The sequence below is a fragment of the Callithrix jacchus genome, chromosome 8, assembly GCF_049354715.1.
Source record: "Callithrix jacchus isolate 240 chromosome 8, calJac240_pri, whole genome shotgun sequence".
NCBI lineage: Eukaryota > Metazoa > Chordata > Mammalia > Primates > Cebidae > Callithrix > Callithrix jacchus.
The window spans coordinates 92655542-92680462 of record NC_133509.1 but is presented as its reverse complement, the minus strand read 5'-3'; the positions used below and the strand labels follow the sequence as shown (position 1 = coordinate 92680462).

At 37.7% G+C, this 24921-nt stretch overlaps 1 protein-coding gene across 4 annotated transcripts in view; it reads left to right on the top strand.

The window, feature by feature from the left end:
• The window catches only part of ARMH4 (armadillo like helical domain containing 4), a 200317-nt gene extending 176641 nt beyond the window's left edge, over nucleotides 1–23676 (top strand). For 2 of the 4 annotated variants that reach the window (XM_078335032.1, XM_054239979.2), the window contains exons 6-8: nucleotides 15686–15717; nucleotides 22570–22704; nucleotides 22952–23676. In XM_078335032.1, the coding sequence (XP_078191158.1) occupies nucleotides 15686–15717; nucleotides 22570–22704; nucleotides 22952–23017 (233 nt within the window). In that variant the 3' untranslated portion in view covers nucleotides 23018–23676. Of the gene's footprint in view, nucleotides 1–15685; nucleotides 15718–22569; nucleotides 22705–22948 lie in introns of all 4 variants that reach the window. The other 2 variants (XM_009006090.5, XM_009006091.6) reach the window with 1 other exon arrangement.
• Nucleotides 23677–24921: the final 1245 nt, after the last annotated feature.

Genomic DNA, 24921 nt, shown 5'->3' with positions numbered 1-24921 from the left:
CACTTTGTGTCTCTGTGTCACGTTTTGGTAATTCTCTTTATTCCAGGCTTTATTATTATTATTATTACATCTATTATGGTGATCTGTGATCAGTGGTCATTGATGTTACTACTGTAATTATTTTGGTGTGCCACCAACCACATCCATATGAGATCCTTAACTGGTAAATATTGTGTGTGTTCTGACTATTCTACTCACTGCCCATTCCCTCATCTCTCTCCCATTCCTTAGGCTTTTCTATTCCCCGAGACAAAACAATTTTGAAATTAATGCAATTAAAAGCCCTACAATAGCCTCTTAAGTGTTCAAGTAAAAGAAAGAGACACACGTCTCACTTTAAATCAAAGGCTATGAATGTTAGGCTCAGTGGGGAAGGCATATTGAAAGCTAAGATATTCCAAAATCTAGGCTTCTTCCACCAGTTAGCCATGTTGTGAATGTAAAGGAAAAGTTCTTGAAGAAAATTAATAATGCTACTTTAGTGCACACACAAATGATAAGAGAGAGAAACAACCTTATTGCTGATGTGGAAAAAATTATAGTTGTCTGTGTAGAAGATCAAATCAGCCACAACATTCCTTTAAGCCAAAGTCTATTCCAGAGCGAGACCCCAACTCTCTTCAATCCTATGAAGGCTGAGAGAAGTGAGGAAATTGCAGAAGAAAAATTGGAAGCTAGCACAGGTTGGTTCATAAGGCTTAAGGAAAGAAGCTGTCTCCATAATATAAGAGTACAAAGGGAAGTAGAATCTGCAGCATGTTATCCAGAAGATCTAGCTAACATCATTGATGAAAATGGCTACACTAAACCACAGGTTTTCATTGTAGATGAAACAATCCTGTATTGGAAAATGTTACCTAGGACTTTTATAGCAAGAGAGAAATCAATACCTGGCTTCAAAGCTTCAAGAGATAGGCTGACTCTCTTGTTAGGGGCTAATGCCGCTGGTGACTTTAAGTTGAAGTCAGTGCTCATTGGCTATTCCTAAAATTCTATGGCCCTTAAGAATTATCCTAAATCTACTCTGCCTGTGCTCTATAAACGGAACAACAAAGCCTGGATGACAGCACATCTGTTTACAGCATGTTTTACTGAATATTTTAAGCCCACTGTTGAGACCTACTCTTAGAAAAAAAGATTCCTTTCAAATTATTACTACTGCTCATTGACAATGTACCTGGTTACTCAAGAACTCTGACGGAGATGTACAAGGAGATTAATGTTGTTTTTATGCCTACTAATACAATGTCCATCCTGCAATTCATGGTTCAAGGAATAATTTTGACCTTCATTTCTTATTAAGAAATACATTTCATAAGACTATAACTGCCATAGATAATGATGCATGATGGGTTTGGGCAAAGCAAGCTGTAAACCTTCTGGAAAGGATTCATCTTTCTAGATGCCATTCAGAACATTCATGATTAATGGGAAGAGGACAAGATATCATTAACAGGAGTTTGGAAGAAGTTGATTCGAACCCTTGTGGATAACTTTAAGGGGTTCAAGACTTCATTGGAGAAGGTAACCGCATGTGTGTTAGAAATAGAGAATTAGAATTATAAATGGAGCCTGAAGATGTGACTGAATTGCTACAATCTCATGATAAGATTTGAATGGATGAAAAGTTGCTGCTTATGGATAAGCAAAGAAAGTAGTTTCTGGAGATAGAATTTACTCCTGGTGTGAGCAGTGTTGAAATGACAACAAAGGATTCAGAATATTACACAAACTTAGCTGTCCAAGCAGTGGCAGCATTTGAGAGGATAGACTCCAGTTTTGAAAGAATTTCCACACTGGGTAAAATGCTCTAAAACAGTATTGCATATATAGAGAAATCCTTCATAAAATGAAGACTTGGCCATGCACAGTAGCTCATGCCTGTAATCCCACTTTGGGAGGCTGAGGCAAGTGGATCATGAGGCCAGGATTTCGAGACCAGCCTGGCCAACATGGTGAAACTCTGTCTCTACTAAAAATACAAAAATTAGCCAGGTGTGGTGGCAGGTGCCTATAATGCCAGGTACTCCAGAGGCTGAGACAGAGAATTGCTTAAACCTGGGAGGCAGAGGTTGCAGTGAGCGGAGATCATGCCATTGCACTCTAGCCTGGGCAACAAGAGCAAAACTCCTTCTAAAAAAAAAAGACTCATTATTCAATGCAGCAAACCTCACTGTCGTTTTATTCTAAGAAATTGACACAGCTATCCAAGCCTTCAGCAACTACCACCCTGATCAGTCAGCAGCCATCAGCATTGAAGAAGACCCTCCATCTGGCAAAAATATTCTGTGAAGGCTCAGATGATCATAGCATTTTTTGGTAATAAAGTATTTTTAGTTAAAGTATGGAAGTGTTTATTTAGACATAATGCTATAGCACACTCAATAGACTATACTATGGTGCAGATAAAACTTTTACAATTACTGAGAAACAAAAATTTGTATGACATATCTTATTGCAGCATTTGCTTTATGATGGTGGTCTGGAACTGAACCTGCAATATCTCCAAGGTATGCCAGTGGTTGATTTTAATGTACAAAATGAGTGAAATTGGTATGGCAAAGAGCCAGCTTGCCTATTTGGTGACTGAATTAGACTAGTGTCTTAGTTTGGGTTCTCCCTAAAAGTAGATCCTGTGACAGGATTGGGTATAAGGAGTTTATTTGGGAGGTGATCCCAGGATTATGTAGAGAGAGTGAGGAAGTGAGGTGGGGAGGGTGGAAAGCCAGTAGAGGAGATGCTAATTAGTGGATTATTGCTGGTGTGCCTTGCTGCTGGGGATTCTCTGGGAAGCTGTGTAGAACACATGTCAGGAATGACATGTGTTAAGGACCTAGAGATGGGGAGATTGTCACAATGGTTTTTCTGAGAGAAAATTAGGAGGGTTGGAGTCAGAGAAGAAAATATGACAATGGGAGGCAGGGTTTGGAGGACTGGTCAGGGGGACAGAGAGAGAAAGAGAGAGAGAGAGAGAGAGAAAGGGGAGAGAGAGAGAGAGAGAGAGAGAGTGAGTTGAAGACTTTATGCTGTTGACTTCGAAGATGGAGGAATAGGCCATGAGCCAAGAAATGTATGTGGATTCTAGGAGCTGGAAAAGGCAAGGAAATAGTTTATCTCCTAGAGCTTCTAAAAGGAACTAACCGTGTTGACACCTTGACTTTAGGCCATGAGTCTAATTTTTGGCCTTTCCACCTCTAGAAATATAAGATAACAAATGTATGTTGCTTTATTCCACTATGTTTGTGGTATTGTTATAGTAGCTTTAGGAAATTACTATACTATACCAGTGTATTAACATACTTGCATCCTTCCTTGGTTACTGTTGGCTCCTAGGGTGGTATCTCCTCTGTGTTTCTGGCCAATCCCCTGAAGGCTCTGTGGCTAGTGGGATGAAAGCAGTCTTCAGGACACCTCTGCAGTGGGCCAGGGAATGTGGGTGGAACACAATGGACTTAGCTGAATCTGAACAAAGGATTTGTTTGATCAATGAAATGTGAAAATGGCCTCATAAACTCTTGAAACAAGCTCTTCTCGGTTGTTTTATATAAATAGTCCATGTTTCTGAGCCTCTCTGACCATTCCCTCCCTGTTTTTTCTCCTGGACCTTTCTCCTCTGGCTGGTCTTTAAATGTTGGAGAACCAGGATTATGATCTTGACCTCTAGTCTCACTCTGTGATGGATGATTTTATGTATCAACTTGACTGGACCATGGGTGCCCAGGCATTTGGTCAAACATTTTATTGGTTGTGTTTGTGAGGGTGTTTCTATATAAGATTAACATTTTGTATTAGTCCATTTTTATACTGCTATGAAGAAATGCCCAAGACTGGGTAACTTATAAAGAAAAAGAGGTTTAATGGACTTGCAGTTCCACATGGCTGGGGAGGCCTCACAATCATGGTGGAAGGTTAAGGAGGAGCAAAGGCACATCTTACATGGCAGGAGGCAAGAGAGTGTGTGCAGGGGAATGGCCTTTTATAAAACCATTAGATCCCATGAGACTTATTCACTGTCATGAGAACAGCATGGAAAAAACCCACTCCATGATTTAATTATCTCCCACTGGATTCCTCCCATAACACGTGAGGATGATGGCAGTTACAATTCAAGATGAAACTTGGGTGAGGACACAGCCAAACCATATCACATTTAAGTTTGTAGACAGGGTAAATACCATCCCAGTGTGGGTGGGCTTCGTCCAATCCATTGAAGGCCTAAATAGAACAATAAGTTCAACCACCCTGTGATAAGGGGGCAATTCCTCCCGCCTGACAGCCTGAAAGCTGAGACATTGTTTTTTCCCTCTGCCTTCAGGTATGAAACATCAGCTCTTCCTGGGCTTTGAGCCTGCAGGCTTCTGGACTACATCAGCTTTTCTGGTTCTGAGGCCTTTGAACTCAGGCTGCTCTCCTCAGTCTCCAGTTTACAGACAGTAGATTTTGGAAAGTCTCAGTTTTCATTATCACATGAGCCAATGTCTTAAAATAAATCATTCTCTCTCCAGCATCGCTCGTTCTGAGTTTTAAGGTTCACCCTAAGATTTCTGCTATTTAGTTGGCTGTTGGCCAATGGAGAGCTAAGGATGCTGCTACCCTGGCAGACAGGACAGAGTCGGAAAAGTCCTTGGCGACCACGGAACTAAGATCCAGTTTATTTTCTCTAAATGAGAAAGACATATACAAAAAGAGTGCCCCACCCCACACACACCACAGACAGGAGGAGAGAGAGGGAGAGAAAGATACATAGAGCGAAGGGCCCAGGGCAACACCCAGACACAGAGTCAGAGAGAAAGAGACGATAGGAGGGAGAGAAAGGACAGAGAGATGCAAATCACAGTGTGATATGCAGAGACACATGAGAGACAGAGACAGAGGGAAACACACATAGAAGCAGATTTGTCAGAGAGAGGGAACAGGGAGGAGAAGGTAAGGGAGTTGGAATACCAGGTGAGCTAATAGACACAGCCCCCCAGCTTGGGTCTGCTCCATCTCCAGAACCCAGGAAAGCCCCTTGGGCTATGATAAGGTCTCCTTGGCCCACCTGCCCTCACCCCTCCCCAGAATGCCCCATGGGTATACTGAACAGGTTTTTAGAGCCATTAAAGTCTGAGTTCCGATTCCAGATTAGTTACTTTTTAGCTGTGTGGCTCTGAGCACTTAAGCTTCATTTTCTTCATCTGTAAAATAGGGGATAATAATATCTACCTTGAGAAATTTTTGTGAGGTGTTCAAAAAATCTTAATTATTATCTCAGACAAATCCTGGATCTCTTCTGGTTCCCATCCCTTCGCTTTTAGTAAAAGGGAATTTATGCTATATATCTGGGATATATATAGTCCATAAAACTTTGTTACTGGAAATAAATGAAAATTAAAAATACTCCTCTAAATAAACAGTTTAGGATACTTTTCAGCCACAGCCTATTAAAACCAATCAGACTTGGAATTGGTAGGATGCACGGAAATGTTGTTTTATCTGCAGCTTCTTTGCTCTTCTCACCCTTTTATGTTCAGCAGAAAAGCTAGGAGAATGCAAGCTGCTACACCTGGGACTCATACACACAAGAGGGCGCTGGCGAACATGAGAGAGGATCTGTTTTTAATAATCCATGCCTACTTTTTAATAAAAAATTAATTTTTAATTGACAAATTAAAATTGTATATATTTATCAACATGACAATTGAAATTCAAAACAAGATGTTTTGAAATATGCATACATTGTAGAAAGTCTAATTCAAGCTAATAACATGCTTAGTCTTAACCTCACATACTTAGCATTTTTGTGGTGAGAACACTTAAAATCTACACTCTTAGCAATTTTCAAGAATACAATGCATTGCTATTAATGACAGTTATGTGTTGTACAATAGATCTCTTGAACTTATTCCTCCTATCTAATTGAAATTTTGTATCCTTTGACCAATATGTCTCCAACATATCCTCCTCCTACACCTGGTAACCACCATTAACTGCTTCTGTGAGTTATACTTTTTCAGATTCCATGTATAAGTGAGATTGTGTGATATTTGTCTTTCTGTGCCTAGCTCGTTTTACTTAACATAATGGCCTCCAGCCTCATCCATGTTGCTGCAAATGATAATATTTATTCTTTTTTATGGCTGAATAATATTCCACTATGTGTTTGTGTGTGTGTGTGTGTGTATATATATATATATATATATATATGACCATATTTTCTTTTTTTTTTCTTTTTTTGAGAGAAGGAAAGAAAAAAAAGGAGTGAAGGAGAGGAAGAAAGAGGAAGAAAAAGAGGGAGAGAGAAGGGAAATGTTGCTTTATTCCAAAAAAAATGGATATTAATAATGGCCAATCAATGTTTCATTTAAACCTATGAGTAGGTGTGATATGGTATTGACAAGAATGTATATTTTGTATATTTAAAGTGGAGAGCTCTATAAATATTTATTAAGTTTACTTGTTCCGGATCTGAGTTCAAGTCCTTGATATCCTTATCAATTTTCTGTCTTGTTGAGTCTAAGTCTCTTTATAGGTCTTTGTATCTGGGTGTTAGGATCATTAGCTCTTCTTGTTGCATTGATCCTTTTACCACTATATCTTTGTTGCTTTAAGATCTATTTTATCAGATATGAGAATTGCAACTCCTGCTTTTTATTTATTCATTTATTTTGGCTCTCCATTTGGTTGGTAAATCTTTCTCCATCCCTTTGTTTTGAGTCTTTGTGTATCCTTACAAGTGAAATGGGTCTGGATGTAACATGCCATTGGGTTTTGGCTGTGTCTTCTGATTGGGGGATTTAGTCGATTTAAATTTAGGGTTACTGCCATTTGATGTTAACTGGCTGTTTTATCCATTCGTTGATGTAAATTCTTCTTTATATTGATGCTCTTTACTTTTTGATATATTTTTAGAAAGGCTAATACTGGTTGTTTCTTTCTATGTGTAATGCTTCTTTCAGAAGCTCTTGTAAAGCAGGCCTGGTTGTAATAAAATCTCTGAGTACTTGCTTGTTCATAAAAGATTTTATTTTTCCTTCAGTTGTGAAGCTTAGTTTGGCTGGATATGAAATTCTGGGCTGAAAGTTCTGTTCTTTAAGGATGTTGAATATTGGCCCCCACTCCCTTCTGGCTTGTAGAGTTTCTGCTGAGAGATCTGCTGTAAGTCTGATAGGCTTGCCTTTGTGGGTAACCTGACCTTTCTCTCTGGCTTCCCTTAGTAATTTCTCCTTTGTTTCAAGCCTGGTGAATCTAACGATTATGTGCCTTGGGGTTGCTCTTCTTGAGGAATATCTTTGTGGTGGTCTCTGTATTACCTGGGGTTGAATATTGTCCTGCTTTGCTAGTTTTTCTTTTTTTGAGAGAAGGAAAGAAAAAAAAGGAGTGAAGGAGAGGAAGAAAGAGGAAGAAAAAGAGGGAGAGAGAAGGGAAATGTTGCTTTATTCCAAAAAAAATGGATATTAATAATGGCCAATCAATGTTTCATTTAAACCTATGAGTAGGTATGATATGGTATTGACAATTTTCCTCAGCTAGTTTAGGAAAATTTTCCTGAATAATATCCTGAAGAATATTTTCCAGCTTGGATTCATTCTCTCCGTCGCATTCAGGTACACCTATCAAACGTAAATTTGGTCTTTTCACATAGTCCCACATTTCTTGGAGACTTCGCTCATTCCTTTTTATCTTTTTTTCTCTAATCTTGTCTTCTCATTTTATTTCATTAAGTTGGACTTCTACCTCTGATATCCTTTCTTCTGCTTGAACAATTCGAGTATTTAAACCTGTGCATACTTCTCAGAGTTCCTGCATTGTATTCTTCAGTTCCATTAATTCACTTATATTCCTCTTTAAGTTTTCTATTCTCATTAGGATTTCGTCAAACCTTTTTTCAAAGTTCTTAGTTTCTTTACATTGGGCTGCAACATGTTCTTTTAACTCACAGAAGTTTCTTATTATCCATCTTTGGAAGCCTGATTCTGTTAATGGGATGTGCTCGTTCTCCATCAAGTCTTGCTCCCTTGTTGATGAGGAACTGTGATCCTCTTTAGAGGGAGAGGTGTTCTGATTTTGAGTCTTCTCAGCCTTTTTACGCTGGTTTCTTCCCATCATTGTAAATGTATCCACCTGTCGTCTTTGTAATTACCAACTTTTAAATTAGGTCTCTGAGTGGACATCCAAGTTGTTAATTCCCAAGGCCGAAATATGAGCAACCCACTGCGCCAGCCAAAACAGCGGCATTAAGACTGATGATGCTTTTCTGCCCGGGAATCTCCAGTCTGGCTTCCTTCTTGAGTCTGTAATAGGTGACTCTGCCTTCCCGGAGCTCCGAACCTCAGTCAGAAGGGGAACTAGTCCCATTTACTCTGCACCAAGAGCTGCTGTGCTGAGGTGCCGGCACAACCGCTGCGCCGGCCACAAGAGTCACGCTGGCGACCCATGGAGCTCCTCCACTGGGAATCTTCTGCTCCGTGAGCGACGAAAATTTGTCTGAAAGTGTGGCATCCTCTTGTTGTCTGAGCTTTCACTGGGAGCGGCAATCCCAAGATGTTAGCGATCGGCCATCTTAAATCATTCCCTCCGACCACATTTTCCTTATTCATGTCTTAACATGCACTTAAGTTGATTCTGTATCTTGAGTGTTGTGAATAGTGCTGCAGTGAACATGAGAGTTCAGATACCTCTTCAACATACTGATTTCATTTCCTTTGAATTGTACCCAGTAGCGGGATTGCAGGATCTCATGGTCGTTCTATTTTAATTTTTTGAGGAACTTCTATACTGCCTTCCATAATGGCTATACTAATTTACATTCCCACCAATGGGTGCAAGGATTTCCTTTCCTAAACATCCTTGCCAAACTTTGTTATCTTTTGTCTTTTTGATAATAGCCTTTCTAATAGGTGTGAATTGATATCTCTTATACATTTAATTTCTATATCTCCGTTAATTAGTAATGTTGAACATTTTTCATGTACTTTTTGGCCATTTGTATGTCTTTTTTTGAGAAATGTCTATTCAGTCCTTCTGCCATATTTGTTTTTTTGTTCTTCAGTTGTATGAGTTCATTATATATTTTGAGTATTAACCCCTATCAGACATATATATTTTACAAGTATTTTTTCCCATTCTATAGCTTGTCTTTTCACTCTGTTGGTTGTTTCCTTGACTATATAGAAGCTTTTTAGTTTGATAAAATCTCAGTTGTCTATTTTTGTTTTTGTTTCCCATGCTTTTAGAGTGATAGCCAAAAAATAATTGCCATGTCCAATGTCATAAAGCTTTTCTCCTATATTTTGTTCTAGTAGATTTATAATTTCAGGTCTTAATTTAAGTTTTTAGTTCATTTTGAGTTGATTTTTATATATGGTGTGAGATGAGGCTCTACGTTTATTCTTTTGCATTTGGATATCTAGTTTTTACAACACAATTTATTAAAAGAGACTATCCTTTCCCCAGTGTGTGTTCTTAGTACCTTTGTTGAAAATCAATTGATGGTGAATGCATGGATTTATTTCTGAGCTCTCGAGTCTATTCCATTGGTCTGTGTATCTGTTTTTTGCCAATGACATGCTGTTTTGGTTATGCAATATATTTTTAAGTTAGGTACTTTGATGCCTCCAGCTTTTTGTTGTTGTTGTTCAAGATCGCTTTGGCTATTTTGTGGTCTTTTGTGGTTCCATACACATTTTAAGATTGTTTTCTCTCCTTTTGTGAAAAATGTCATTGGGATTTTGATAAAAATGGCATTGAATTTGTAGGCGGTTTTAGATTATATGGAAATTTAAACGATATTAATTATTCTAGTCTGTGAACATGGGGTATCTTTCCATTTATTTACATCTCCTTCAATTTCTTTCATCAGTTTTTCATAGATTTTAGTGAACAGGTCTTTTAACTCCTTGGTTAAATTTATACCTAAATAGTTTTTTGTAGCTATTGTGAATGGAATTGTTTTCTTGATTTCTGTTTTAGATAATTTGTTGATAGGATATATAAACTCTTGAGTTTTGCATGTTGATTTTGTATCCTGCAACTTTACTAACCATTTTTTACTATCACCATTAATTTTTTTACTAACCAAAAAATTCTAACCTTTTTTTGTGGAGTTTTTAGTTTTATATGTTTATATAAATAAGATTATATTATCTGTAAACAGGAACAATTTAAGTTCTTGTTTTTGAGACAGGGTCTTGCTCTGTTGTTGAGGCTGGAGTGCAATGGCACGAATACAGCTCACTGCAGCCTTACCCTCCTGGGCTCGAGCAATCCTCTCACCTCAGCCTCCTGAGCAGCAGGAACTACAAGTGTGCCACCACATCCAGCTAATTTTTGTATATTTTGTAGAGAGAAGGTTTTGCCCTGTTGCCCAGGCTGGTTTTGAAATCCTGGGCTCAAGTGATCCACCAGCCTCAGCCTCCTGAATTGCTGGGATTACAGGTGTGAGCCACTGTGCCTGGCCACACAAAGTTCTTCCTTTATAATTTGGATGGTTTTTATTCTGTTCTCCTACCTAATTGCCGTGGCCAGGACTTCACTACTAAGTTGAATATAAGTGGCAAGAGTGGGCATCCTTGTCTTGTTCCTGAACTTAGAGGAAAAGCCCTAAACCTTTCACCTTCGAGTATAATATTAGCTATGGGCTTGTTGTATATGAGCTTTATTAATGCCTATTTTACTGTGTACCTCTCTCTCTACTAGAAGTAGACCAGAGGCTTTATTATATAGCACTATGCTCTTGGATTTGCATTAAATAAAATTTCAACAACGATAACCAAACAGTGGGATTAGAGTGAATCCGTAGCTGTAGGCTGAGTTGTGAGCCAAGTGAAGAAGCTCTAACTTCTTGTGTTCACTATCAGCAATCTACTATTAACATTAATTTGCAAAAGTTTGTGGGATTTTGGGGGTTTTGTTGTAAAATGTGTTTTTTTCTTATTTAAAAGTAGTGAGAAATTGTGATTTGCTAAATCCTAAAAATATAGAGAATAAAAGAAAAATCATTTTTGATGTGCATTGTTCAAATTTTACACACAATATTTTTTAATCTACAAACTTGGGCTCACATTATACTATACTATATTTTCCTTTGCAATATATAAGTTGAACAACATCTTGCCATTAAGTATTTTAAAAATAATTTTAGTTTCATATAATACTGTACTTGTAGACATATCCTAAGGTTTTGTTTTCCCTTGAGTATTTAAACCAATTCTGCCTTGTTGGATATTCATATTGTTTACATGCTACTTTCTATTATAAATATGTTGTGAACATGATTTAAACAAAATTTTTGTGCATATTTATGGTTAATTGTTTAAGATACATGTCTTCTGTAACTGGAGCTTTATATAAAACCTTAACCTTTTAACCTTAATAAAGCTTTTGATATGGATTGCAAATCTACCTTCTACCTCCATAACTCTGAAAAGCTGTATCTATTCATATTTATTTAAATACTGTGATGTTTCTCTATTTTAAATTTAATAAAAATTTAAAGCTGGTTATTTATAAACAGGAAATTTAATAAAAATTAAAAAAATTGCAGTTGTCAGATTTCCTATTTATAAATAACCAGCTTTAAATTTTTATTAAATTTTATTTATTTACTTTTTTTTGCAGAGACAGGAGTTTTGCTATGTTGCCCAGACTGGTCTCAAGCAATCTGCCCACCTTGGCCTCCCAAAGTGCTGGGATTACAGGCATGTGCCAGTGTGTCTGGCCATCATCTTTTTTTTAAACTAAAAATATTTCTTTATAATTTTCTTCATTCTTGCATTGCATTCTCTTATCATTTTCTATTCCTTAAGTTTTAAAATGTTCACTGTGGAAAATTTATATTTTTTTCAACTTGACTGTTTTCCCAAAAACTGTTCACAGGATCTTCATGAATGAGAATCATGCTTACTCAAAGATTGTGAACTCACATAAAATAAATAAATATTTTCTGAAAGAAGGAAACATACTTATTAAGCACCCGAGTGTCCAATAGTATGTGGAGGACCCTGGCGGATACCTGAGAAGCACAAGGCATGGCCCTCTGGGGTCTAATGTTCTTAGTTGGGGAAACATTGTCAAGCTTACACAGTCTAAGAATACTGTTTCCTCTACCTTTTTAGACCTATGCCCACCAGAATACTTATACTTACCCTCTTCTCTCACCAGCCAAGAATATTTTGCCTGGCTTTCTCCCCCTGTATTATGAATGATTGAACTGGATCAATAGAACCTACTCCTTCAGATATCTGTGCACATGTAAAGATCTTGCACTGATGCACCTTCTTGCCTTCAGTGGGGAATTACTTCACTAGATAATCATCCAAAGTAGGACTCTCTGAAATTTAAGAACTTAAGATGTGGACAGTTTACCAGTGAAGCCTGGCTTGATAAGGCCTAAGTTAAAAATGCTTCTCTTGGCAATGAGTTTCCTCCAGTACACAAGCCAATCAGTGCTTTGGACTGTGGGTTGGTCTTTGCCTCCTTTTCCTCTTCTCCGGGCTACCCATATACTGCCCCATCTTGCCTCCTCCACTAGGTGCTCATACTAACTTTCCTGCCTCCACCTCTTTTGTTTTGCTCTATTTCTTGTATAATACCCAACCGAGTGTCTGATTGCAAGCATCTTGCTTCAAAGGTTGTTGGGCTCTGCCTTGCACTCTAGCAACTGGCTTTCCTGCTCTGTTCCTCACTCTTTCGGTCCCTACCTTGCTGCTTGTCATCCACTTCTCATCATAAACTTGGTGGCCTAACCCCTTTCTCACTGGAGTTAGGTCCCTTCACTTCTACTGACCCACTTTAGAGCACAACGCCTGATCAAACACAATGTACATAATAAATATTTGTTGAATGAATGAATGAATTGGAAACATTGTCTTGCTTCAATTTATATATCACAGGCTTAAGTGAGACATATTAACAAAATACTCATATTTTACTTAACTTTCTTCTTCCCCTCCTGCCCTAGATTTCTGTACTAAACACTTGGCATGTGTTAGTTCTAATCTTCACAACAATCTTGGAAGACAGGTCTTGCTGCCTCTCTACATAAGGAAGCTGTGGGTCCAGAGTTTCTCCAAATTCACTCCGTGAATCAGTGGTGGATCTCCCTTCTCAATGGAACCACTCCTAGAGTCACTAAACTCTGGCCTTATTCTTGAGGTTCCTAGATTTTCTTCTGATCTCCCATGACCCTGCTCTTATCCTGATTGACCACCACCATCTTTGTCTGAATCCCTTTGAGACAGAGGGAGCTAGGAGGGAAGGACAAGAGAGAGGTCTTGACAAGGACTCTACATGGGAGATCAAAACCAGGACCTGAGGGAGGTAGAAGGGCCGAAGATACCTTCACATTTTCAACCTGAAGGAGCAGAAGAGTGGTAGTTATCACCAAAAGAAATTGGTAGTTTGAAAGTCTTACTCCTGCATTTTAAAATCAGGTTTGAGTTCCAATGACTTTCTTTCTTTCTTTTTTTCTTTTTGAGACGGAGTCTTGCTCTGTTGCTGAGGCTGTAGTGCAGTGGTGTGATCTTGTCTCTGGGTTCAAGTGATTCTCCTACCTTAGCCTCCTGAGGAGCTGGAATTCAGATGTCTGCCACCATACCGGGCTAATTTTTTTTTGTTTGTTTTTTTTTAGTAGAGACAAGGTTTCACCATGTTGGCCAGGCTACTTGAACTCCATCTATCTCAGCCTCCCAGAGTGCTGGGATTACAGATGTGAGCCACAGTGCTCGGCACTAGTGACTCTTTACTCACTGGTTAACCATGAACAGGTCTCTTAGCTTCTCGTGAGCCCCAGTTTCCTCATCTCTTCCCTGAACATGATCTGACCAGACTCTCATGTTTGTCACTGGTTTGCTGATCAAGTGACACAATACATGTGGCATGCTTTGTAAGGGTTGGAACTGTGTGTATGCTAGCCATCATCAGTATTTTCAGGTATACTATTACTAGAGTCAGATTGTAAATGGAGGCACTGACTTCTTGGTTAAAGTATACTTATGCCAGGGGTCAGCAAACTATAGTCCATGGCCCATATGCGGCCTGCTGCTTGGTTTTATATGGCCCCTGAGCAAAGAATGCTCTTTACATTTTAATAGAGTTGAAAAAATCAAAAGAAAATATTTATAACATTTGAAGATTACATAAAATTCAAATTTTAATATCCATAAATAAAGTTTATTGGAGCATAGCTGAACCTATTTATTTATGTATCATCTATGGCCACTTTTGTGTTACACAAGAGCAGAGTTGAGTAGTTGTGACAGAGACTATACGCTCTGCAAAACCTGAGACATTTACTATCTGACTCTTCATAAGAGAAGTTTCTGACTCTGTTTCCTTCCTTCCTATCTGTTGAAGCTTCTGAAAAGCAGAGAAAATTTCAGGAAATCTTAAAAGTTTTGTGTTTTTTACACTTATTTCTTTGTTTGATAATAAAGGTAAAATGAGAATGTATTTTTCTTGTTTCCTCCTTTCGGATGCTTTTAAAAGTAAATCATCATTCAATGTTGAAATATTATTATGACTTTGAAAGGTAATTAAGGATAAAAAAAACCACCAACAACCTCAAACCAACCTTAACATGGCCATTCTAATGCGTGTTTGAAAAATGAAATTGATGCTTCTTTCTACTCTTGTCTTATTTTTGTATTTCCAAATGGTTGTAACTATGGACTTAAAATTTCATAGTTGATCAGTCTTTCAGTTGGCTTTATAAACATTACTTGGTCATTGCTTTTATTTTTGATAGTGGTTGTATTGCTATAGAGTGGTACACTTCACAACCTATATGTATTTCAGAAATACTTCTTGTTCTTGCCTTTCATTTAATCCTTGCTTCTTTTTTTTCTTTTCATATATATATAAATGTTTATATATGTTATATACATATATATATGTTTCTTTTCATATATATATTATATATATATATAATATATATATATAATATATATATATATATATAATTGCACTTTAGGTTCTGGGGTACATGTGCAGAACATGCAGGATTGTTGCATAGGTACACACACGGCAATGTGGTTTGCTGTCTCCATCCCCCTGTCACCTATATCTGGCATTTCTCCCCATGTTATCCCTCCCCAACTCCTTACCCCCTGCTGTCCCTCCCCTAGTCCCCACCAACAGACGCCAGTGTGTGATGCTCCCCTCCCTGTGTCCATTGTGTTCTTAATGTTCAACCGCCTATGAGTGAAAACATGCAGTAAATATAATTGCAAATGCTTCTCTTTGGAGCCAGCTCTGGGTAGCCCAGGCTTGCCTATTTTCCCTTCCTACCGTAATCTCTGCCCTCTGATATTGATTCAAGTGCAGCATTCCCACTGAGCTTACAAACTGAGAAAGATGAGGAGAGAAGCCAAAGAAAAGATGTCAGAGAATAAATGAACTTGATACTTTAAAGAAGATTTTCTCTTTGCTCACACCTCCCCACGAATCATTCAATAATAATAGAAAAACATTTAGCAAACAAAAATATTCTCCACTTATATAATAATGACATGAGGGATTTTTGTGCTCTCTGTTGCATTTCTAGAAAAGTAGAAATAAAAATAAGGCCATTATTGTCATTATGTTATACTGTTAATCCTTTTACTGTATTTAATACAAAAACCCTTAACTTTATCAAATTAACTTAATACCATGAAATATAACTAAAAGATGGCTATTTACATTTTGTTATCTTATTTTTTCCTAGTGAGAAGCTGGATGGAAAAATTAAAAGACAAGGTAAGAAAAATATTTTCTTCCATTGGATTTATTTTTAGGGGCATATAGCTTTGTCAGGCAAAAGATCTCCAGAGTAGTGAAGCTTTAGTTTATTATTCTGATTCTGGTAATCTATCTAAAGATTCAGAGCCACTTGCAGGTACCCTGCAAAAAAGAGGGCCTGCCCTTTAAATCTCTTCCTTTAGAACACAGGAGACACCTTATTCTTTGGTGCACCATTCACTCTTATAAGAATATAAGAATTTATGTTGATTGGTATGCTCAACAGAATATTGTTGACATATCAAGGTGGAGTTTCTTTTTGGGAATTTTAGGATTGTAATCCCATTCCATCTAGCTTTGAGTGTGTGTGTGCCAATATGAGACTCTCTAGATGTGTAGTTTATCACAGTGCTGCCACTTATGAGGTGTTGATGAGCTGACCTGTCTGGAATGGCCAACTATAGAAAAATATTTTCTTTTTTTGCATTAATTCTGCCATCTATATAGTGATTGACAATATTAACTTCCAGGTTGATAGTGTTCATTTTCTTTTGATTTTCAAACCTCCCCAAGTTTTCTCTTTTGGTTACTTTGTAATTTGAAACTGAATTACTCATATAGATATTGATGGAGTCCTGAATTCCTTGTTGTAGCCTGTGTCAGATCCCATTATTAGAGCCCAGCTCAGATTTCACTGGGATTTCAGCTAAATAGAAATCTTTTCAGTGGTCAGGTATTGAGCTACCTCCAATTCACCAGTCTCAATATATTTCTGTTTATGGCATTCCATACCTTTTTTGTTGCCTGCAGTCAATTTCCCCCATATTTGAATTATTGTTTATTTTGCTACAGCTTAATGTTAAAGAATAAAAGAAAACATTCAATTGCAAATAAATTTATACAATTGTATTAATTCTCCTCACTGTGTCTGCTTCTAAGTAAAATTTAGCACATATAGTTTTTGAGAATGAGACTACTTTGTGTTCATATAAATTAAAAGTGACATTGAAAATTTTAAGCCTGTTGAGGTTAATGGAGGCCATTTTGGTATTTGTAATGGGTCCAGTTGTGAAAAAAAGGTGGGCTGTGATCAGATGGACTGAGAAGAACTTGCAGGGAGGAAAAGCTCAAAGGTTTAGAGCTAGATATGTTTACCTTGGTAGCGTTTCATGTTGTTTTTCAGGGGGAAATATGATACAATGAAAATCAGGATTTGTTATGTTAACTTAGGAATTCATATATCATTGTTTCCATAGAAAGTATCCTGAGTTATTTAAGAAAGGGACCAAAAAAAAAAAGACTTAAGAAAATAAATTTTTACAAGTAACCTGTTTTGAAATTTGATATTGCTAAATTTCTTATCTGCATGTATATATAGTGTCACCATTTCCTTAAAAAAAAACTGTGATGTTTTAGAGATAGTCTCCTTTTTTATTAATCTTGGTACCTTTTCCTTGCTCCTTTTTGTTAAAAGAAATAATTTTGTGTGTGACCCCCTAGTTTTCTGGCATATTTTGAAGTCTTTCTGGCTTATTTTGAAGTTTTTCCAGCTTTCTCATCTCTTCCTTCTGTAGTATTTTTATCAGTATATTTTAATTAAAAGAAAATTGGAAGAATATCTTGGACTCCAATAGTGACTGTCATATGTACCTCTGTTTTCCTCTTTTGACTCGTGGAGTGACTCATTTAAGTCTTCCCTATATTCCCTTCCTTCTTCCATGCTTGAACTATTATATGATAATTTGATATGTGTATTTATATGTGTATACACACATATGTACATATATCTTCCCTTATAAGTCTTACAGGTGATCCTGATCCATACTGGAGTTTGAGAAGACATATGTACATAGATCTTATAAGCATATATATATATATATATATATATATATATATATATGTATCTTCCTCATTCTCTATTTATTTATCCATCCATCCATCCATCCATCCATCTATCCATCCGTCATTTATTAAAGTCTTGTTAGTCATTATCTTCAGAAACTATTTGAGTACAAAACTGCTTTCTCTTGGATGAAATCACAGAATCCCTTAGAACTGAAAACTAAACTACATGCTTAACTGGGCTTTTCAGGCAAGCCAGGGCATTCTGTCAGGTTAGCTTCATTTAATTGTTCCAGTACTGAGTCTCCATTGGTTAGCTGGATTCTAGAAAGGGTAGTATTTTCAAACGTTCTGAATTATTCCTTTTGTTATTGTACTTTAGTCTTTCTATATTAAGACTAAGATCAGCTGTGAATGGCAGATAACCTGTGCCTTCCCCAACCCCAAATGACAATGGTTTAGCCAAGGTAGAAGTTTGTTACCTCTCTCCCTCTCTCTCTCTCTCTTTTCCTTTTGAGACAAAGTCTGGCTCTGTCACCCAGGCTGGAGTGCAGTGGCATGATCTTGGCTCACTACAATCTCTGCCTCCCAGGTTCAAGCGATTCTCTTATATCAGCCAAGTAGCTGGGAGTTACAGACATGCACCACTATTCCCAGCTAATTTTTGTATTTTTAGTAGAGAGGAGGTTTTGCCACATTGGCCAGGTTGTTCTCGAACTCCTGGCCTTATCTAACCCACTTGCCTTGGCCTCCCAAAGTGCTGGGATTACAGGCATGAGCCACTGTGCCTGGTCCCTGTGGTCTCTTGTTTTTAAGTCTGGAGAGTCACAGGTTAGTGGGGAGAGAGACAATGACAGGGCCCAAGCTTCTTTTATTTGATGCTCCTCCATTTGTGACCCACATTCCCAAGGTCACCTCATGATCCTGGTTGGAACTGCTAACTTAGCTATGTGCATATTCTAGCCAGAGGAAGGAGGAACAAGGGGGAGGCTAATGACACCTCTTTCTTTTTAAAAGGGAAGATAAAAGCACTCCGTCATTCTTACAGGGGAAGTGTAAAAGCTCTCCTCCCCTTTTATAGAACATATCTTGAAATTTTCATAATGCTGCTGACATATCTTCTTGGGGAAACTTACCACATGATCAGACCCTGCTTTTCAGTAGGTGAGTAGAAGTCATCTTTATTTTGTGCCCAGTCCCAAATTGGAAGCTCTTTTGCTGTAGAAGAAGAAAAGAATGGATATTGAAGGATAGTTCCTATATTAATTCCATCACTATCTTCTTGGCTAAGTGTCCAAGGTGGTGATACTTGTTAGATAAATTCTAACTTGGCTACCTATTAATATATCTTTTCAACATCTAAATTGCTTCTCAAAACTGAAGATGCATAACAATTTTAATTGTGCAGTAAAGACCGGGCCTGTTGTTATATCAATAAAGTTGATCTATTTCTTCTAGCTTTAGGAAACTATCTAGAAAATGAATGGCCCAGACTACACTTCATAGCAGCAATTATCAATATTGAGTCTGGACCAGCAGCATCAGCATCATCTGAAACTTGTTGGATGTGCAAATTCTCAGACTCCACCATAGACCTACCACCCAGGAACTCTGGGAAGGGGGCCCAACAATCTGCATTGTAGCACGTCTTACAGGTGATCCTGATGCATGCTGGAATTTGAGAACAACCATTGCATAGAAATCATAAGGATGCTGTCTCAATTCTGCAGACTCTAGGCAGTACAGTGGTTTTCTTATGACTTTCTTGATGACAGATGTTCTGAACAAATACCTTATCCTAAGAAGGAAGAATACCTTTCTTATTGACTTCAAACAAACAAAGAACATTCCTACAACTTTACCTGGATTCATCTATTGTTCATGTTTTTACTCCATGTGCTTTATCATTTGCTGTAACATTGTCCTCTTTTTTTCCTGAACCATTTGAGGGTAAGTTGCATGTATTGTGGCCTGTTTATCCATATATACTTCAGTGTATATTTCCTAAGAGTGGGAATATATTTTAAGAAGATCTTCATGCAGTTATTAGCTTGAGTATATTTAATATCGATATAATGCTTTTATGGCATCTGGCATTCATATTTCAGTGTTTTTTTTCAACAAAGACAAAATATCCTTTATAAGAGTATTTTTTCTCCTCTCTTACAGAATCTACTCTAGGATTATGTAACACATTTAATTGTCATGTTTCTATAATTTCCTTTAATCTGGAACATTTCTATAGTCCTCTTTTATCTCTTTTATCTTTTTTTTATCTCTTTTATCTTTTTTTGGGGGGGGACACAGTTTTGCTCTTTGTTGCCCAGGCTGGAGTGCAATGTTGCCATCTCAGCTCACTGCAACCTCCGCCTCCCAGGTTCAAGCAATTCTCCTGCCTCAGCTTCCCAAATAGCTGGGACCATAGGTGTGCACCACCTTGCCCAGCTAAATTTTGTATTTTTAGTAGAGACCTGGTTTCACCATGTTGGCCAGGATGGTCTTGATCTCCTGACCTCATGATCTGCCTGCCTTGGCCTCCCAAAATTCTGGGATTACAGGTGTGAGCCACCACGCCTGGCCGTCGACATTAACGTTTTTACAGAATATAGTCTTTTTTAAAAAAAGAATATATATTAAGTTTGTGGGATGTTTTCTTATGATTAGATTCAGATTATGCATTCCTAGTTGGAATAATACATTGGTGCAATTGTGTCTTTCTCAGGGTGTCATGTCTTAGGGCATGTGTACGTGCAATAATTTGGAACAGAGAAAAAGTACTAGGCAGAATTTATAACTTAAAAATGTGTGCATGTTGTCTTATTTATTTTCATTGCTGAAGAAACCAAGTCATGAACAATTCTAAAAGAAGAGTTTATTTTCCCTTAGTCGGTTTTGAAAGAATAGTTAAATTATATCTTAAGATGGTAGGTTGCTTTCCTCCCATCTTGTAATTTACTTGTAATTTCAAAGCAAGGCAGATGCCACAAAAAAAAGATAAGGAGAAATAGAGGAGACAAAAAAGAGAGATGTAACAGAATTTTTGAGAAATCTCCATAAAGCTCTAGCTAAGTTTAACCATTCTACAATGGAAGTATACTTTAAATCATCACGTTGTACATGATGAGTATACATAGTTTTATATGTCAATTTACAAATATATATGTAAATTTGAAAAAATAATGCTTCAGAAATAAAAGGCTTAAGTGTGTCAATAAGAAATGTGGAAATGGTGACATATTTGAGAATACTGATGTTGTTGGTGTGGGATTAAGTTACAGAGTATGAGGAGACCCGCACAGGGGCTGATCAAGTTGACTTTCCAAAAGTTCAAATGTTACTGTACTTGAAAAGTCTAATCATCTGGGCTTAAAGTTCATCATATTTCAACATGTATGTGTTTCTGCACTCTGGGAATGGTAATTAAAAAATTCACAGTTCCTGTGTGAGTACCAACACTTTGCTGTTGTTCAATATTTTCCCACATGGAAAAATACAGCATTTTTATAAGCCTTAAGTAGATTTAGAAGAACTTTGGAAAAAGTTTGGGCTTCTACAAAGCATATTAATTTATTGAAAAATGACTGGGCTTTGTTTCTTGGGGAAAAATACTTAGTATGCTGAGGAAAAGTGCTATTGTTCTTAAATTAATGGAAAAATTTCCATATTTTGCCCTAAGTTAAGACTCTGGGAGGCAGAACCAGTGAGGGAGCCGGCTGAGCACAGAGGAAGGTGCTGCTGTTTCATAGGGTCTGATGGATTCCTTGGATATCTACCGAGAGCCAGCGTGGCCTGGAGACCCCACCCAGGCGGCACTGAAGGAAATGAGAGGCAGACATCCAGTTAGAACAGCAAAGTGGGTCTATCAGGGGGTCCAGCAGCCTACCAAGCTGAGAGCCTCAGGGGCTGACAGCATTCCAGGCTGAAGGCCCCAAGCAGATTCTGATCCATGTATTTATTCTCTCTGAATAGGTGCTTATTATTAACAAACAGGTGTTCTGCATTTTCTCAAAAATATACCAAGTAGGCAGCTGTTACCTGCTTACCACTGATTACAAACTAAAAGGTATTCTCCAAGAGGGAGCCACAGGGGCAGGATAAACTTAATATTTCTTAACAGATGTCCTGATAGAAATGTTGGGAAAACATCACAGCCTGCATACTTCAGCACTTTCAGGAAAACTTTTATCATCTGTCCTGCTCTGCTTTTGGCTCATTTTGAAAAATACTAAAAACAGTTTGTGCTGCATTATAAATTTAAAAAATAGTCATGTAAATGAATAGACTTATAAAAATTTTTAATTGTCTATGCATTTTATATGGGTAGGCTTCTAGCAGGGGCTTCTTGGGAGGCAAACCAATATCTGTGTTCCCCCATGAAAGGTCTGTAGATTGGTACATACCCTGCTAGCCCATAGAAGTCTTATTGACCAAGGTGGAGGGATCACTCTGAGTACAATGACCTTGCCCTGAACTTAGGTAGGTCCTGAACTACTTACGCAAGTAAGTCTTTCTTTTCTTACTGTAATGCAGCTAAGACAGACAGAAAGAAGGAGAAGAGAAGACCACCACTGTCATGGCCCTCCTTTTACCCCCCAAAAAACATAGTATTCCAGAGGAGACTCTGACCTCCTTCAAGCTTGACTCTGGCTGATATTTCCAATTTATAGCATTTTAATAGTCCTGGCATTCTCAGATGCTTACTTCATCTGTCTTTAATACAAATTGTATTTCTGTCATCAGAACCTGATGTTGACTAATGTGCATAAGCTAGTGGCTGGAGGTGCCACTAGGTCTAGCTGATTTATTTCAATACTTCTATGTATTTGAAATATCCCCCAAATAGGCCTCCCTTTCTCTCTGTTGTCTTCTCCCTAAAAAATTACTGTATTTTAGGTTTGGTTTTATTTTATAACAAAGCAGACAGAAGAATTCAACATGTCTTGAAAACCTGCTGCCATCCAGCAGAAACGAGAAACTCAGGGCAGTGTTCTGTTTAGCATCCTAATGTGTGTTTCCTTTTCTATGCAGGCTGGTTACATGTCTGGGATGCTGGTGCCTGTAGGGGTTGGGATAGCTGGAGCCTTGTTCATCTTGGGAGCCCTCTACAGCATTAAGGTTATGAATCGCCGAAGGAGAAATGGCTTCAAAAGGCATAAAAGAAAGGTATGGAACCAACAGTAGCAAAACCAAATCAGTTTCAGAACATTCTTTGCTTATCTAATTTACTTAATAAAGCACATGGGGTTTAATGATGCTTGAGCCGTGTTGATGTGCCTGGTGGTCTGGATTAGCTGCTGTAGCATCCTGACTTGGCTTCGTTTGTTAGCATGTCTTTTAAAGTGGGCCTGTTTCTCAGCTTTGCTCTGTGGCATAAAAAGTTTAATGCTTTTCTGTTTTCTTTCTCTAGCAGAGAGAATTCAACAGCATGCAAGATCGAGTAATGCTCTTAGCTGACAGCTCTGAAGATGAATTTTGAATTGGACTGGGTTAATTGGGGTATTCAACAAAGCTACTATTCTAGTTTTTATTTGGAGCAGAAAGAAAAGAACAACTTGCCACATTGCTGCTATCAGGCCGTTAGTCCTAGTGTCTGCTGGGTGCTGGGTAGTAGATTTTTCTTGTACTGAGCAGAAATGGCATGTTGTATACTAAACATATCATGCAGTATTTGGTTTTATTCTGTAGTGAATTTTCCACAACTGTGGGCTACAACTCATAAATATGCAGCATATATGTTTTTTAGTAGGAGTTGCTATATTAGGCTGAGTAAATATTTTGTATTTTTTCATAGTGTCTTTTTTTGGGGTTTAAATTACCTGCATTGAGAATAATAATTGGTTGCCACCAAGGCATGCTTGACTTTGAGATATAAATCTTAACAAAGAATAACTTCTCATGATTATACTCTACCTACTTGAATCAAACTGCATTTGTATCAAACTGGCAGCAACTCAGAATAAGTTTTCATTAAGAAGATATCTCAGCATATTAGGATTTTATGTAGATTTGTATGTATTTTGCGTTATGTACTTCAGCCTCCTAGTTTTGTTTTTTCTCACCTTCTGTTTTATTCTCATTCTTGATGAGGAAAAAAATGCACCAGAAATAATACATTAAATTGACTCTTAGTCTTAATGTATGCTTAAATTGTGTGATTGAGTCCAACAGAGTCATACCTGTTTATGATTAAGAGATACTCTTTTTGTGTACTATTTGACTTTGCCAAGAAGAAAGGAGGAAGAAATCAAGGATGAGATGACAGTAGGTAAGTTTTCAGAGCATTTCTGTCTGCCATTTGGTCCGATGCTGGTGTGGCTACTACTATGAGTAATTCAGAGTGTTGTATTTCCACATCTGTGGTCTTCACCATGGAAAAGGTGGGCTACCGTTGGTCCTTATTTGGCTTTATTAGAAAAACAGACATTCTATGGTTTGTCTGCCCAGTGGCCAGAGTCCTGGTGCACAACAGAGCTCATGGGAAACCAGCCTCTCTCAGGGCATCCTGCTATAAGGATGTTGGACTATGTTTGATCATTTCTCCTTTCCTTGAATGTAATTCCCTGACCTATACAAAATAGGATATTCCAATGTGCTATTTGAATCTGGGAATTGAGGACTTGTAGTTAGTTGAGTTTTGGGGTAAAGACTTGGCTCATTGCCATGGAAGAATAAAGGTTGTTTATTAATAGTGCTGTCACTGCGGAGAACTTGTTGGTGTTTATTGGAGCTTGTCTACTATGTTTGAGAAAGCTTCACAGTTATTCCTCATAGCTACTACGTGAGGTAGGACATGGGTTTCTATTCTCCCATTTGACTGAAGATGGAACTGAAGCAGAGAAGTGAAACGATTTTCCAAAGTTGTACCCAGAGAGAATCAGCATGAGAACCCACTTGGACCCAAAGCCATGCATCCTTAAGTTCAGCACCCTTTCCATAGACTTTGGAGGAAGCAGTGACATTTCAGAGTCCTTCTTTAAAACAAAGGTTCTAAGGAAATAGGTGCTTGGTCAAGGAATGTTTGATGTGAATTTCTATCTTTGTTAAATGGATGACTCCTTTCTAATCTCTTACTCACACAAGTTCTTTCCTTCCGTCTCAGTTATTTCCTTTACAGTCAGAAATTTAAATATCACCTCTATGAAACTAATAGAGAATCCTTCCTAGAATCCATTTTTGAATAATGGCCAGCTCGCAAGAATGTTTTCATCAAATAATTTTAACTCCTTTTGCCAAGAGATGTTAGCAAATGTGTGAAATTGATCAAGAGAAGTGAAAAGCTCTGTACAGTCAAAAAGAAGTTAGAGCTTGGCAAATTAGCTCAAGGTCAGATTTTAAAAATAGAATTCAGAGCCATGATGCTCAGAAGTGATTTGTAATTTC